Genomic DNA, 13,190 nt, shown 5'->3' with positions numbered 1-13,190 from the left:
TGTTAAAGTTGATGTCCTTTTAAGATATATGAAACATTTGATATTTTCAAAATAGGTTACCTCATATCGATTATTAATATTGTTACAAATGGTATTATTTGGATGAAGAGCCCATACTGCCAATTTGTATGTCCAATGCCTATGGTATGCAAAGCACTAATTAAAGAGCCGTTATTCCGAAAATATAACCACGTGTGAAAGTTCTAAAAATTATGATGCGTCCTTGAGTTCGTTACGGTCTGAAGGCACGACGTTCTATGTTATAAAACACCGTCGCTTTCTGAGCCATCAGGTTTTCTCGTAAACCGAAACAACAGTAGGAAGAATTTTAGAGTTTTTTTTTAAAAATTAAGTAAGCTCATAACGTTTCGTGGTCTAGTATTTCAAAAATTTCCTTACGATCTTAGGTACCTTAACCCCTCCATAATTAATTCCGAGGGGATTTTATAATAAGCATATCTTTAGTAATGAAAACACTCCTCCTTAATGTCAAGCCGTATTGTAAGATTAGTCGCTAAAGAAAAATGACTATTTGTTAATTTGTATACAGACCTTTGTCTATCGTCAAATCCTATCCTAATGTTTGGGGAGCAGGAATGGTTCATAATGGCGGCCAGGGGTAGAGACCTCGCAAACTGGATTCGTAGTTTGCACCCTTGCGGCTGTCTTCATGGAGCGCAACTGTCTCGAAAGCGTTGACGTCCATCACTTGACAGCAAAGTCGCATGAATGCCTCATCTTCAGGCTCAATTTGCTTCTCGACGGACTTCTTCAGAATATCCACCTACAATTAAAATGATGCGAGCGAAATCTTGAATATTCAGATAAAACGTATGGTCACCCGAAAAGTTCGAGTCACACAGCCGTACTTTTTTGCCGCTGTACATGAGTATCCTATAGTTTCTCTTTCCCTTTCGAATTTCAAAAATATGTTGTCGGCATTGACATTTTGTTTAAGGAGGCTGGCTGTATACAGGGTGTCTCACGAAAAACGAGCCACCTTGAATATCTGCCGAACGCGTCGGAATTTCAAAAAACGGTAAAAGACGTGTTCATTTATGTCGAGGGGGACACCGTTTGGCGTATTCGACATTTTCCCAAACCGCGGGAGGGGCGCGGGGCGGGGGGTGCCCCACCCGTAAGTCGAACTTTTCAAATGGCACCCCTACTTTTTTATTGCAGAAATCAATTTTACGCAAAAAAACAAGCTACCCTGTCCAAACCGAATGTAAATCGGACAATTTTTCAGTGATTGAGAGAGTTTGAAACATTTTTTTTCATGCTCTTTTCAAAAATTTCCCACGCCCAATGGAATTGCTGTATCAAACCAAACTCTCCGCCAAAAAAATTCTTAAACATTGCACTTTCGATAAAAAAATAAAAAAAATCTGCTGCACCCGAAATCTAGAGCACGCGGAGCCCTTCTTTGCGACATTAAAATTCGTAATACCGAACATTTCCGAGGAGCGCTCATCGGGAGGGAGTAGTAAGTTTTAGACAAGAATTATTAATCTTTTTCTGAAGCATAAGAAACCGTGTCCATAAAGAAGCAGTTAAGTAGAAAAACAAATGGATTAGCTTTTTTTTGGGGGGGGGGGGGTCAATGACTTGAGCCGGACCTTGATACTTCTGAGGACGCTATTTTTCCGCGGTGCGTTGTTGGAAAATGTCGAATACGCCAAAAGGTGTCCCCCTTCGATATAAACGAACACGTCTTTTACCGTTTTTCGAAATTCCGACGCGTTCGGCAGATATTCAAGGTGGCTCGTTTTTCGTGAGACACCCTGTATGAGGGATCTCCCGCTAAAGTGAGAAAATTCTAAAATTCTTCACCTCTCTTAATTTAAAAATCTAAATTTTCGTTTATACTCCCATTTTCAAAATTATCTGTAAAGACGTTAATAGCCTGAGATGCTGGATGTCTTAAAATTATAATAACTAACTAACTAACTAAAATGCAAAAATTAAGTCAAATACGTGTACACAAATAACGTGTCATAATAATTGGATTACATTTTGCAATAAGGAACCACTATTTCTGGCTCTTTCATAAAAGCACTTATCTGCATAGGAAAACCAATGGCATGTATGTTGTTTCTAAAAGGGACCAGAAATAATGGTTCCTTTTTGCAAAATGTAATCCAATTATAATGATAAATTACTCTTGATCATTTGAATTCATTAGTTCGGTGTCCTTTTGGGCCCGAAAAGTTTTATGACATACCCTCTAAACTACCGACATGTCCGCACTTTCCTTATGGACCACGTTTTGCAATGAGAAACCAAGCAACATCAGCTTTTGCCAAATTTAGCTGGGAAATTTATTTTTTTACAAAAGAACGTGTGTGCAGATTCCTTTGAAATTTTTAAGGAATTTGCCTCGTACTATGCAAAAAATTCTCTAAAATTCGCACAAAAATCCGCACAACCGTTTTCATGTAAAAAACAGAAATGCCCGATTAAATTTGGCAATAGCTGATATGACTTGGTTACGTTCTGCTTGACGAGGTCCATTTGTGTTGTTACATACATACATCTAGGTCGCGTTACAGCACTCCATTGCGCTCTACGACACACGAAGGATTGACTCAATTAAAGAGGTCGGACAAAATTTGGACACTTTAAACGCTTAAAACTCCGTTTATCAAAACCTTGAGGTTCCGAAAGTGGTTCCATTTGTTTCCTCGTAAAATGTTCTTCCCGTAGCACTTCTTAAAATCTAAAATATGACGAAATAAACATTGAAACTTGCAGTTTTAGTCAAAAATCTCATGTCCGACCTCTCTAATTGGCTCGATCCACTGCGCGACACCTAACCTCCACTGCTCTCTGTCGAACCACAACCCTGGGGCATTGAGCACCTAAATATCTCTGCTTCATGCCGCAATCACACGCTGAATGTGGGAGCTGAATGTGGCTTGAATGTGAAAGTCATCGGCTTGATGCCTGAATTTTGCGCGTGACACGCAAAATTCAGCAACGATTCTCAGCGACCATCGGATAATGTCGGATTTATCTGAACTATTTGAATAGATTTGATACACATTTGGATGAAAATAACTCGAATTAGTGAAATTTTCAGCTGTTAAGCACTGACTGTTGACTGCAACATTCAGCTGCCAGCGTGTGATTGCGGCATCAATCCCCTATTCCCCCTGCCTCCAACCTCCTATTGGGCGCCTTCTGCGTCTTCTCCCAGGTGAAACCCAATCAACGATCTTCTTCGGGAACCTGTCTCCTGCCATTCTTTAAATATGACCATATTAACTTTTTTTTTGTACTTCCTGCTTAATGCTGTCCATAATATAGGCGCTCGAATTCAACTCACCTCGAACGAGTGCCTGGGCTCATCGTTGCTCTGCAGTCTCCTGACAAGTTCCCGCTGCTCTGCTCGGAGGGCGAGACACCTGATGGGCGTCACCGCTTTATACAGGAGCCGGGAGTACCCCTCGTCGGCGGCTCCCTGGGGCCCCAGTTGGCGGATGTACTCGCACTCGCCGCGGTGGCGGGCGGGGGAGGGGGCGCCCGCGCACCCGGAACACAGCGGCAGGAGGCAGCCCTTGGGGCAGGCCCGCGAGGGCCCCACCGACCGCACTCCACGCAGACGACCGGGCAGCGCTCGTAGGTCCGGGGCCCCACCACCAGGGGGGCGTCGCACAGCACCGCCTCGTGGGCCCGAAGCGCCCTCCCCGCGAACACCCCTCGACCCGCCAGCGGCGAGGCTCCCAAAGTCCAGGTGCCTGCGGGACAGAAGGATTGTGAGACTTGGAGAATGCTATGATGGACCACTAGACAAGGTACGGATTTCAGCATTGTGATTCATGATGCTTAACCAAAATGGTAATTTAGCATCGCGTCCATGATATTGGACTCCATGATCACCTATATAATGTTCGGTTGCTCATCACGTCAAAGATATTGGACTTCATGCTCATTTTAATGAGGGATAATTTTTTAGAAAAATCGGAGTGAGAATATCGTCCAAAATTATGGATGCAGGTATTCTCTGACAACACACGAGCATATGGTCCAAAAATGTAGTTAGACAATTTTTGTGAAATAATGTATTCGTAAACAATTGTGCATTGGTTAGGTTAAGTTAGGTTGGGTTAGGTTAGGTTAGGTTATGTTGTGTTAGGTTAGGTTAGGTTAGTTCAAGTTTGATGAGATAAGAGAAGTATACGATTTTCTATCATGATGGACTTTAAAACTAAGGAGGGTCCACTTGCTATTGGACTCCATGCTCAAGCAAAGAAGAGATAAGTTTAGCGATGAGCATGGAGTCCAAGATCTTGGACTAGATGAGCAGGCAAGTATATCAAGGGTGAGCATGGAGTCCAATATCATGGACGCGATGCTACATAATCACCAAAATTTTACGTAGAATACTATGCGCACAACGAAAATTACCGATATCATCTCCTTACGAAGATATTTGATGATTCTTGATGCGTAGATTCAAACCACCCGCTCATGAAAACTCAATGCTCTGCGTGATTCACATCGCGCGCTAAACGTTATAACATGACAGTATCTGCAATTTAAAAATCCGGCAACCTCAATTTTGACGCTTTGGCTCAGCTATAGCAAATTGCTGATAGTGTGAACAACACATGGCGGGAAATGAACATTGCTCGATTGAGAAGCTTGCTGAAACCGTTGTAGTGCACGATTTGACTCACGTAGAGCTTTAAGTTTCTTGTGAGCGGGCAGTTCAAATTCCTCGTAACCAATGTGAACTAAAACGTTAATATCTTCGTTAGAAGTTAGTTTCAGTGATATTTGTTGCGCTAATCGTGTTTTACGTGAAATTCTGATTAAGAAACATGTATCAGATTGCTTAAATTCGTACCTTGTCTAGTGGTCCATTGCATTGGTCTATAATATGGGCTATGAGCTACTTTACTTAAATACTGAGGACGCCAAATCATTCGAATTTCAATCATGAAGGGGCGAGAGTCGGTTGAAAAGAGGCGTCTATAAGAAGATAGTCTATTAGTAAGAAAGGCAAAATTTCAATGAGTTCACTATCAAGCACTGAAATTTAACGAAATAGTTCGCGATGGTCATTATTATCTTTCCGTAAAAGTAACTGACACTTACACAATTATATGTAGGTTCGATTTAGGAGGACACCTGTAGTATTGTGTCTTTGAACCAATTGCTGTTCTGAGATATGCCGAGCTGGCGACTGTTTCAATGAGAAAATTAATTTTGGGTCGCAACGTTGGAGGCGAGATGAGCACTTCTTGGTTGCGATGTTTTAGAATCATCGGCCCTAATTTATGCCTCACAGAAGAATCTGATGGGTGATATTTCCGAAATGCGTCTCCACAGAACCTTGGTAAAAAATACTCAATAAACATTTCGAAGAAAAATTTAGAAAAATGAGAAAGAGAAAAAGAAGAAGAGAAATTTCGGAAAAAAATGCATGCATTTTATTTTCCTTGCAATGAATGAAATATTCACGGAAATACTAAAATACCGCAGCCGCAAAGTGCTCCTCCTCCATACAGCTTAAATTTGAAAATAATCTTCATTGGATTGTCAGACATACTGATCAACTTGAAAAAGTCATGCGATCACAAGAATACCCGTAGATAATTTAATGGGCTTGAAGGACGAGGCGCATGAACGCAGATTTTGCTATTTCAAGAAATACGTGTTTGAAGTTTCTAAATTACATGGATCCTTAAGGCAAAAAGAAAGTTCTAAGACTTGCAACAAGACTTTGTTTCAAGACAAAGTTCATCAGACTTGCTGATGATGCTTGAAAATGAAAATTTTTGGGCCAATTTTTCAAAGAATATGACTTAACAAGTTAACTACTATAAACTAGTAAAACTAGTTTTACTTGAAATCATTAATAACTCATTTTTTTTTAAAAAACTGCACTTATGCGCCTTGTCCTCTAGACCCCTCATTTGTGCCTGAATATAACCCAGCTTGGAAACTAGCGATGCTTTAATGACCAATTTTGAACTTGCAATGTAATATTGTCAGAGCGTAAAGAAAACACGCACCGCTCTATGAGTTAAGGTGGGGGAAACCAGATTGGCACAAGCTGGGACCATTTTGGAGCAGGGGCTCTGAATGATGCGTCCGGTAATCGAATAGCGAGCTGTTTCGCGGGTCATAACGAGCGTGTTGTCACTCTAACTGTCCATAAATTTTAGCAGCGTCTCAGACCGCGCCAAATCTCGGTGATTCAGCCTCTTAATGGAGCTAACGAGAGTTCAGAGTGTCTAATATTTCCCAGTTGATGAACTGAAGTGCTGCGTATAAACGTATAAACAAAGCACAAGAATAACTCAGTTCATTTAAGCCACAAGGGAACAGGAACAAGGCTGGGAGGAGATGCAAGTTGTATGAATAACGTCTTAAAGCCACAGATCTTTGACTTGCCTATTTCTTAAAATTGATATATGAATCATTCAAAGACATACTTTCAAATGGGTCCTTTACGTATGGCAACCGTGAAGGATTCACTGTGAACTTACTTTGACTACTATGAAATGGATTTCCGCGATCAAATATCATCACCTTCCAGCCAAAATATCACAAGCCCCATGCAACGTTTCAAAATTTCCGCCGTCGTTTTATTTTTTTAAACTGCAATTTTTGGTTAAATCTGTTTGAAAATTTCACTGAATTTAATAGGCAGTACAAAGAAAAGTCAGTGAAATTTTTGGACAGCTTTGTTTAACAATTTCTTTGTGAAAAATAAAATGACGGGAAGCGAAACGTCGCATGGTGCTTGTGATGCTTTGACCGGAATATCATCGTTCTCCGGACATAAGGATTTAACTACTCTCCCCTCTGAGCCCTGTCGTCCATATAACTCAATGTTTGCCCGGGCTCAACTCTGAGTGTAGTTCCGCTCCGCCCAGGCGTGTGGTTAGTAACGGCAGCCTACAAATATGTATGTTCAAAACAAAAGTCTTTTCACCAAAAGTTATGCAAAATTTAAGAAGGCACCACTGAAACAACCAATTTGCAGCTTTACAACAAAGAAAAAAATAAGAACAAATTTTGAAATATCCATTACAGATACTCTGTATTCCATATTTAACGTCAATATATCCGTAACTTAAAAATTGTTATTAATTTTTGAAAAATCCAAGTCATTCACATTCACCATATTCTTATGAGAGGATTCTTATGAGGATTCTTTCCATATGCATGAATGAAAAAAAATTGATAGTGATATCTAATGCCAGATGCGAGAATACAAATTACAATGTCCACAATTTGTGGATTACATCGGAGACAATGGTGCCACGTGGCAATTTTCTCGTGATATCTCGGAAGAGGGAACATTTAGTCGGGATTTTTCTACTCAAGGCTACTGATATTGTTCGTAGTTTAGAAAGAAGTAGATACAGAGATATTAAAAGAGGTGGCCAAAAATGTGCCAATTTCCCACGCACTTCGATAGACTAGACGCAAGGACGCTGGCATTTCTCTGTTCTATACACCGGGTACCGAACTTTTTGCCCCGCCAAAAGTGCATACCGTTTGTGCAAAAATCGCTTCTCTCTTCGTCATGAAGCGCATTCTGCGTACTGCGAACTACACTTTCTCAAAGGTGATTGCGTCGTGTTCATTTTTGCAGAGCCATTTTATGCGCCATTTGCACATACTACGCCGCTGAGAGTACAACTGGACCTCGTTTAGCAGAAAGGAACCAAGCCACTTCAACTGGTGCCAAATTTAACTGCGCAATTTAATTTTCTACAAGAGAACGTTTATGCAAATTCTTTTGAAAATTTAAAGGGATATGTTTCGCACTATACAGAAACTTCATCTAAATCCGCACAACCGTTTTTGGTTGGTTCCTTTCTGCTTAACGCGGTCCGACTAACGGTGCATCGCTGCGCCATCTAAGGGGTGATCGCACGAGTACCCAGCTGTAAACGGTTGATCCATTGGAAAACATTCACGCACAAAAGAGTGCTTGAAATTTAAGTATCCACCAAGTAAACTGAAAAACGTGAATGAACGCAAGGTTATAGCGATTTTTCACATTTTTCCAGTGACGTCACTGGAAACATATCCACAACTCGCAATCACCATCTGCTTTTTTCGCTATCGCACTTTGTAGCCCGTTGGGCCCTATCATGACCAACGTGACGTCACATTGAAACGAGCCAATCACCTGGTAGGAGGGGGCAGCCATTGGCGCTCAAATGGGCATGAAGCCGCTCCTGCAACTCGCGACACTCGTCACTGTACATCGCGCACTCGAACTCACTAATTGCCAGACGTGACAGCCGGACCATCCGCCGAAACGCGCCGTTGCCGATGGTCCAGAAAAATCCCCCTACTTTACATTAGATCATACGGGGAAAGCCGACGCATTCTCCAGGCATAGACAACGCTGGTGAAGACACTTCGCTGTTTGCGGGTCGACGCTAAAATACGCCTACTTTACACGGGGACCCGACGGATTCGTCGAAGATTTGGCAGTAAACCGTTGATGAGATCGGTCAAAAATAAACAAGATTAGTGTCCGGCTGTCGAAGTGCGATGAATGGCGTGCGGATTAAAGGGAGCCGCTGAATGTGCGCGTTGCCGTCGCCGGATAAAAACGTTGGAATTTAGTGGTGAATGAAGTCGAAAGCCCCTCGAATTTGACATGATTTGACATCCAGCCATGAGATGAGGATGTGCGTTTATTTATGTAGAGAATGCGACAGATGCAACTATGCTGGAGCTCTGAGTTTCAGTAAGTTGCATTGGTACAGTGATGTAGGATGTGTAATAGTTACTCCTTTTCCCACCAAGAAAATAAAACCAACCACTCTTCTAAAGAACGTACCCCTGGTTCTGAAAGTCGATCGTTATTTCAGTAAAAAAGATAGTAATTTCTTTACAAAGAGGATGCGAAATGTGAACTGATGATGATTTTTAGAATTAAATAAACAGTGTTTTATCGGCGCGCTATTTGTTCATGATAAAATGGCGCAGTAATATTACTTATCTCATTAATTCAATGTTTCCAAATAATACCTGTGATCCTGTACACCTGTAATATCACTAGATCATTCCTAAGCTTCGGGCAGTGACTGTATTATTATTTTTAATTATGTGAGCGACTGCTTATATAGTAGTTTTTGCACTTTAAATTTTTTTAACAACTCTTTTACTTTAACAATCTTTTTAAAATCTCAAAATTTAGCAATTTGAAAAAGGCTATAGGTTTGAAAGACTTGGCCACGGCCCGTCTTTCAGTCAGTTTAAATCCAAAAACTGTTTATTTTTGTGAAAAAAGTATATAATAATAATAATAAAAAAAATTAAAAAATAAAAAAAACGCATCGCAAAGTCGTGTACAAGTTTCATTTTTATTCACAGTTTTTAAGAAAACCCGACTCCCAAAAAAGTTAAATCCTCCCATTGAAAATGCTTGCAAATTCGTGTTATTTGGTAGAAGCGTTATAAAGATCTCAATGATTATATCAACGATGAGACCACCAGACCACGTATCTCGGTTTGCGACGTTACAAGCTTCCTGTCAAACTCTGGTTTTAAAATGGAAAACTGATCAACGATCAACTCCTGAAAACTTCCGTATTTTTTCCTCTCTATACCAGGAAAACTATGCAAAAATTTCAAGAAATAATATTGATTCGTTCTGTCGTTCTACCTCAAAAAAAGAAAATTGGAGCGGAGATTTTGGAACACAGCAAACGAGATACGCGCTTTGGTAGTTTCACTGTCGATGTGTAATCCTCTTCTATTTCTTTTTTCTAAAAAAAAACTGGCAAACAACTCAAATTGTCAAAATACGATGCATTTTGCTCCGTCTCGATTAAACGTGTTTATTTTTTTCTATTTATTGTGGGAAAGAAAAAGTTTTTTGAGCGCCAAACCCTGGTAAAAATTGACAGTAAAATCTGCGTTCCAAAATACCATAGACCTACAGCCGGCTGTAAGATTTCCAATAGCTTCTATAGCCGGCTACACAATTTTTTGTAGCCTTCTATAGCCGATGGCGATAAAGCAACAGCCAGGCGATTAAGTGTATGCTAAGCGTTACTAATTACGGATGCTAGGACTTGGTGAGTTTTTGGAATACTGCTCTCTTTTTGGGCCGTAGTATCTTGATTTATTTTGCGAGGAAAGCTCCATACTTTTGATGAATGCCTGCCATTACTAATATATTAGAGCGCCTTCAGTTTCGTATGATACTGTGCAATACATCTGGTGTGAAATAGTTGCTTCAAGCGCCGTGGCACGCTGCGGCGCGGCAGGCGGACAGCCAGAGCGGCGACGCACTGGCGCCTGCAAACCTAACAGGGATACTTCACGCGTTGCGCAATGCGTGAAGTATCCCTGTTAGGTTTGTAGGCGCCAGTGCGTCGCCGCTCCGCTGTGCGTTAGGCTCTAATAATTAATCTGGCGGAGTCAGCGTTATTCAATTCATGATTTTAAAATTTTTGCACATCCTGTATGGATTATTCTCATTTTTATGGATGAAAAAAACATATGTATTAAAAGAAAATATAATGTGTGTTTAGTAAATATTAAGGTGGTTCCGTATAGAATTTAATGATTTCCAAAGCACACGAATTTCTACACAATTTCTTATAGTCTTTTATAATCGATGGCGAAAAAGCAACAATCAAGTTAGTGTAAAGCCCGGCGATAGGAACTATAGCCCGGCTGCATAATTTTGTATCGCTTCGTATAGCCCGGCCGTATGATATTCTCCGCATTCTACAGCCAGCTATATGCTTTTCTGTAGCCTTCTTTAGCCGGATACAAGAATTCCTACGGTATTTCGAAACGCAGCTCTTATCGCCAATTTTTACCAGGGAATCCATGATAAATCAACGGGCTAATATTCATACGTATTCACATAGCAGACATCTATGAAGCATATTCAATTGTGTTGTGAAAATTAAATCGATAAATTCAAAAGAATTGGTGGCATTCAGTTAATTTGGGCATAAGCTCATATCAAAACATCTCATAAGAAATTTTAAAATTTGCATTTTTCTAAAACAAATTTCAGGGGCGTCATTTACGATCTGGAACTTAGATTTTATCTCCGTTGACTGTATTCCAAAACGACGCCCTTGCGAAGCTAAAGCCTTTCGTCAATTTTCGAATCGAGATCACTCGTGGTATTAGTGGATCGCACTATAATGTGTTGAAGTGGCAGCGAAAGCACTGTGTGTCATATGTGCGTTGATTGCCTCGATCCACCATACGCTGTTACTTTAATGAACTCTGTTATTTAATATGTATTTTAACAATTAAACTGAATTGAAAAATGACGAGATAAAGTATAAAATATTATTTTGAACTCGTCAAATTTTAGCGCGGTGTTTGCCGTCGCCGTTGGCGCAGGGAGGTCTGGCCTTGTCTTGGTATGGGACTGGCCAGGATAGTCTGTCCTGAATTTCCTCCTCTTAAAATTCATTTAAAAAATGATTTAATACTTTTTTAGCCTATACATACTTTTGGCAATACTGTCCCATGAAAATTGTGCGTGCCAATGTAAATTTCAACCAGTGTATTGAGCAGTGCTGTCGAAAGGTGAAGTAAATGTAAACATACCTCATGTGAAAATTTAAAATATCTGCAATTTGGCCTCCTCGCAATGGAGGTGCAATCGTTGATTGAGGCATTTGCAACTGACGATTCCAGGCTGCAATTTGTTATCATGCCATTAGAGAATTACACGCTTGTTGAAGACGTCTATTTCCTCTTCAAACGGTAGTAATAAATCTTGATGTACCTAAGTTGAGGTGATCAGGTGAGTTTTGATTTTGTTTCTCTCTCCTCTGAAAAATGTTCACTGAAAATAAAATATTCTTAAAGAGAATGAATGTTGGAGAAAAATATTCTGAATACAACATTTTCTGATGCATTTATTTGGCAAGTTTGCAGGGATAGGAACAAGAAAAAGAGAAAAATTTGAGAATTTCCAATTTTCAATTTTTTGTCGCATTACCGTGCTGTTAATAACAATCGAAATATTAAAGAGGCGAAAAAAAAGGGAAATTTTACTAATTCACGCATTTGTATCACGTACCTAAAATTTGCACAAAATTTCGAGTCCTTTCGTGCCCAACATGTGCAGTTTTGAAATAAAAGTAGAAAATTTTTTTTTGGAAGATTAACTTTTTTCAACAAAATAAAACGTAAAGGCTAAATACGAATACGAAGAGGCAGCACAGATACTGGAGAACCTAATACGAGTTAGCTCAGCTGACATGAGTGAGAGAATCGTTAAAATGTTTAAAACTTTAAATTCTTCCAGCTCTAGGAATTTCAACTAAAATTGAATTTGTACCGTCGGAAAGAAAGAAAACATATTAGGAACATAAAATTCTCTGAAATTGTAAAAGAATGTACATAAATTCTAATGCGCAAAAAGAGGACAAACCAACATTTTTAAGATAAAGGAATAAAATGTTTACCAAAACATTCATTTTAACAGATGAAAATTAACTGTTTATTTTCTTGGATGATTTTCGCAAAATGCCATCTTCAGCAAGAAAATTTTTTCACAGAACACAAGACAGAGAACTTTATCAAGAACAAATTTGACATGATGCATCTTTCCATCTTGATAAAGTTCACTGTTTTGCGTGTTGTGAAAATATTTTCTTGCTGAATATGGCATCCTGTCGAATTGCATCCAAGAAAATAAACATTTAATTACTCATCTTCTAAAATGCGTGCTCTGTTAAACATTCTATTCCTTTATTTTAAAAAAGTTTGGTTTGGTCTCATGTGGCTTATTAAAATTTATGTACATTTTTTTACGATTTCAGAGGATTTTGCCAGAAAATTTTTTACAAATTCTTGCCAAAATGCATCCAAGAAAACAAACAGTTAATTTTTCATCTTTTAAAATGCGTGTGCTAGTAAACATTTTATTTTATTAACAATACGTTTGCGATTCTCCAGCGAACGTTCTACATAACTCCTGAATTTTTGTTGAATATTCCACCGGAAAAGGCATAAATCTCATTGCTCTACGTTGGTGGTATGATGTTTCGGAACAGGTGGACGCGAAGCCGCGTGACAGATATTTAAATCCCGATTTGCTGCGTGAGGGCGGAGTGCGTCACGGAGCATGATGCTAAAACGGTTTCTGCTCCGAGATGCATCGGTGCCCCTCCGAGCTGTCACTGGAATGCTCCATATTTTTGTCATCAATTATGGCGTGT

The 13,190-nt window shown here is 39.7% G+C and overlaps 1 protein-coding gene across 1 annotated transcript in view; it reads right to left on the bottom strand.

Moving 5' to 3' along the window:
• The window catches only part of LOC109040629 (SET domain-containing protein SmydA-8), a 55,859-nt gene extending 46,567 nt beyond the window's left edge, over positions 1 to 9,292 (bottom strand). Inside the window, 4 exon segments of the mRNA XM_019056604.2 lie at positions 553 to 616; positions 619 to 784; positions 3,329 to 3,740; positions 8,159 to 9,292. Of these exon segments, the coding sequence (XP_018912149.2) occupies positions 553 to 616; positions 619 to 727 (173 nt within the window). The 5' untranslated portion in view covers positions 728 to 784; positions 3,329 to 3,740; positions 8,159 to 9,292.
• Between the last annotated feature and the right edge of the window lie 3,898 nt (positions 9,293 to 13,190).

This window comes from Bemisia tabaci, chromosome 8 (assembly GCF_918797505.1).
Source record: "Bemisia tabaci chromosome 8, PGI_BMITA_v3".
Classification (NCBI taxonomy): Eukaryota; Metazoa; Arthropoda; class Insecta; order Hemiptera; family Aleyrodidae; genus Bemisia; species Bemisia tabaci.
The sequence above is the reverse complement of the archived record's forward strand: the minus strand, read 5'-3'. Positions and strand labels throughout refer to the sequence as shown.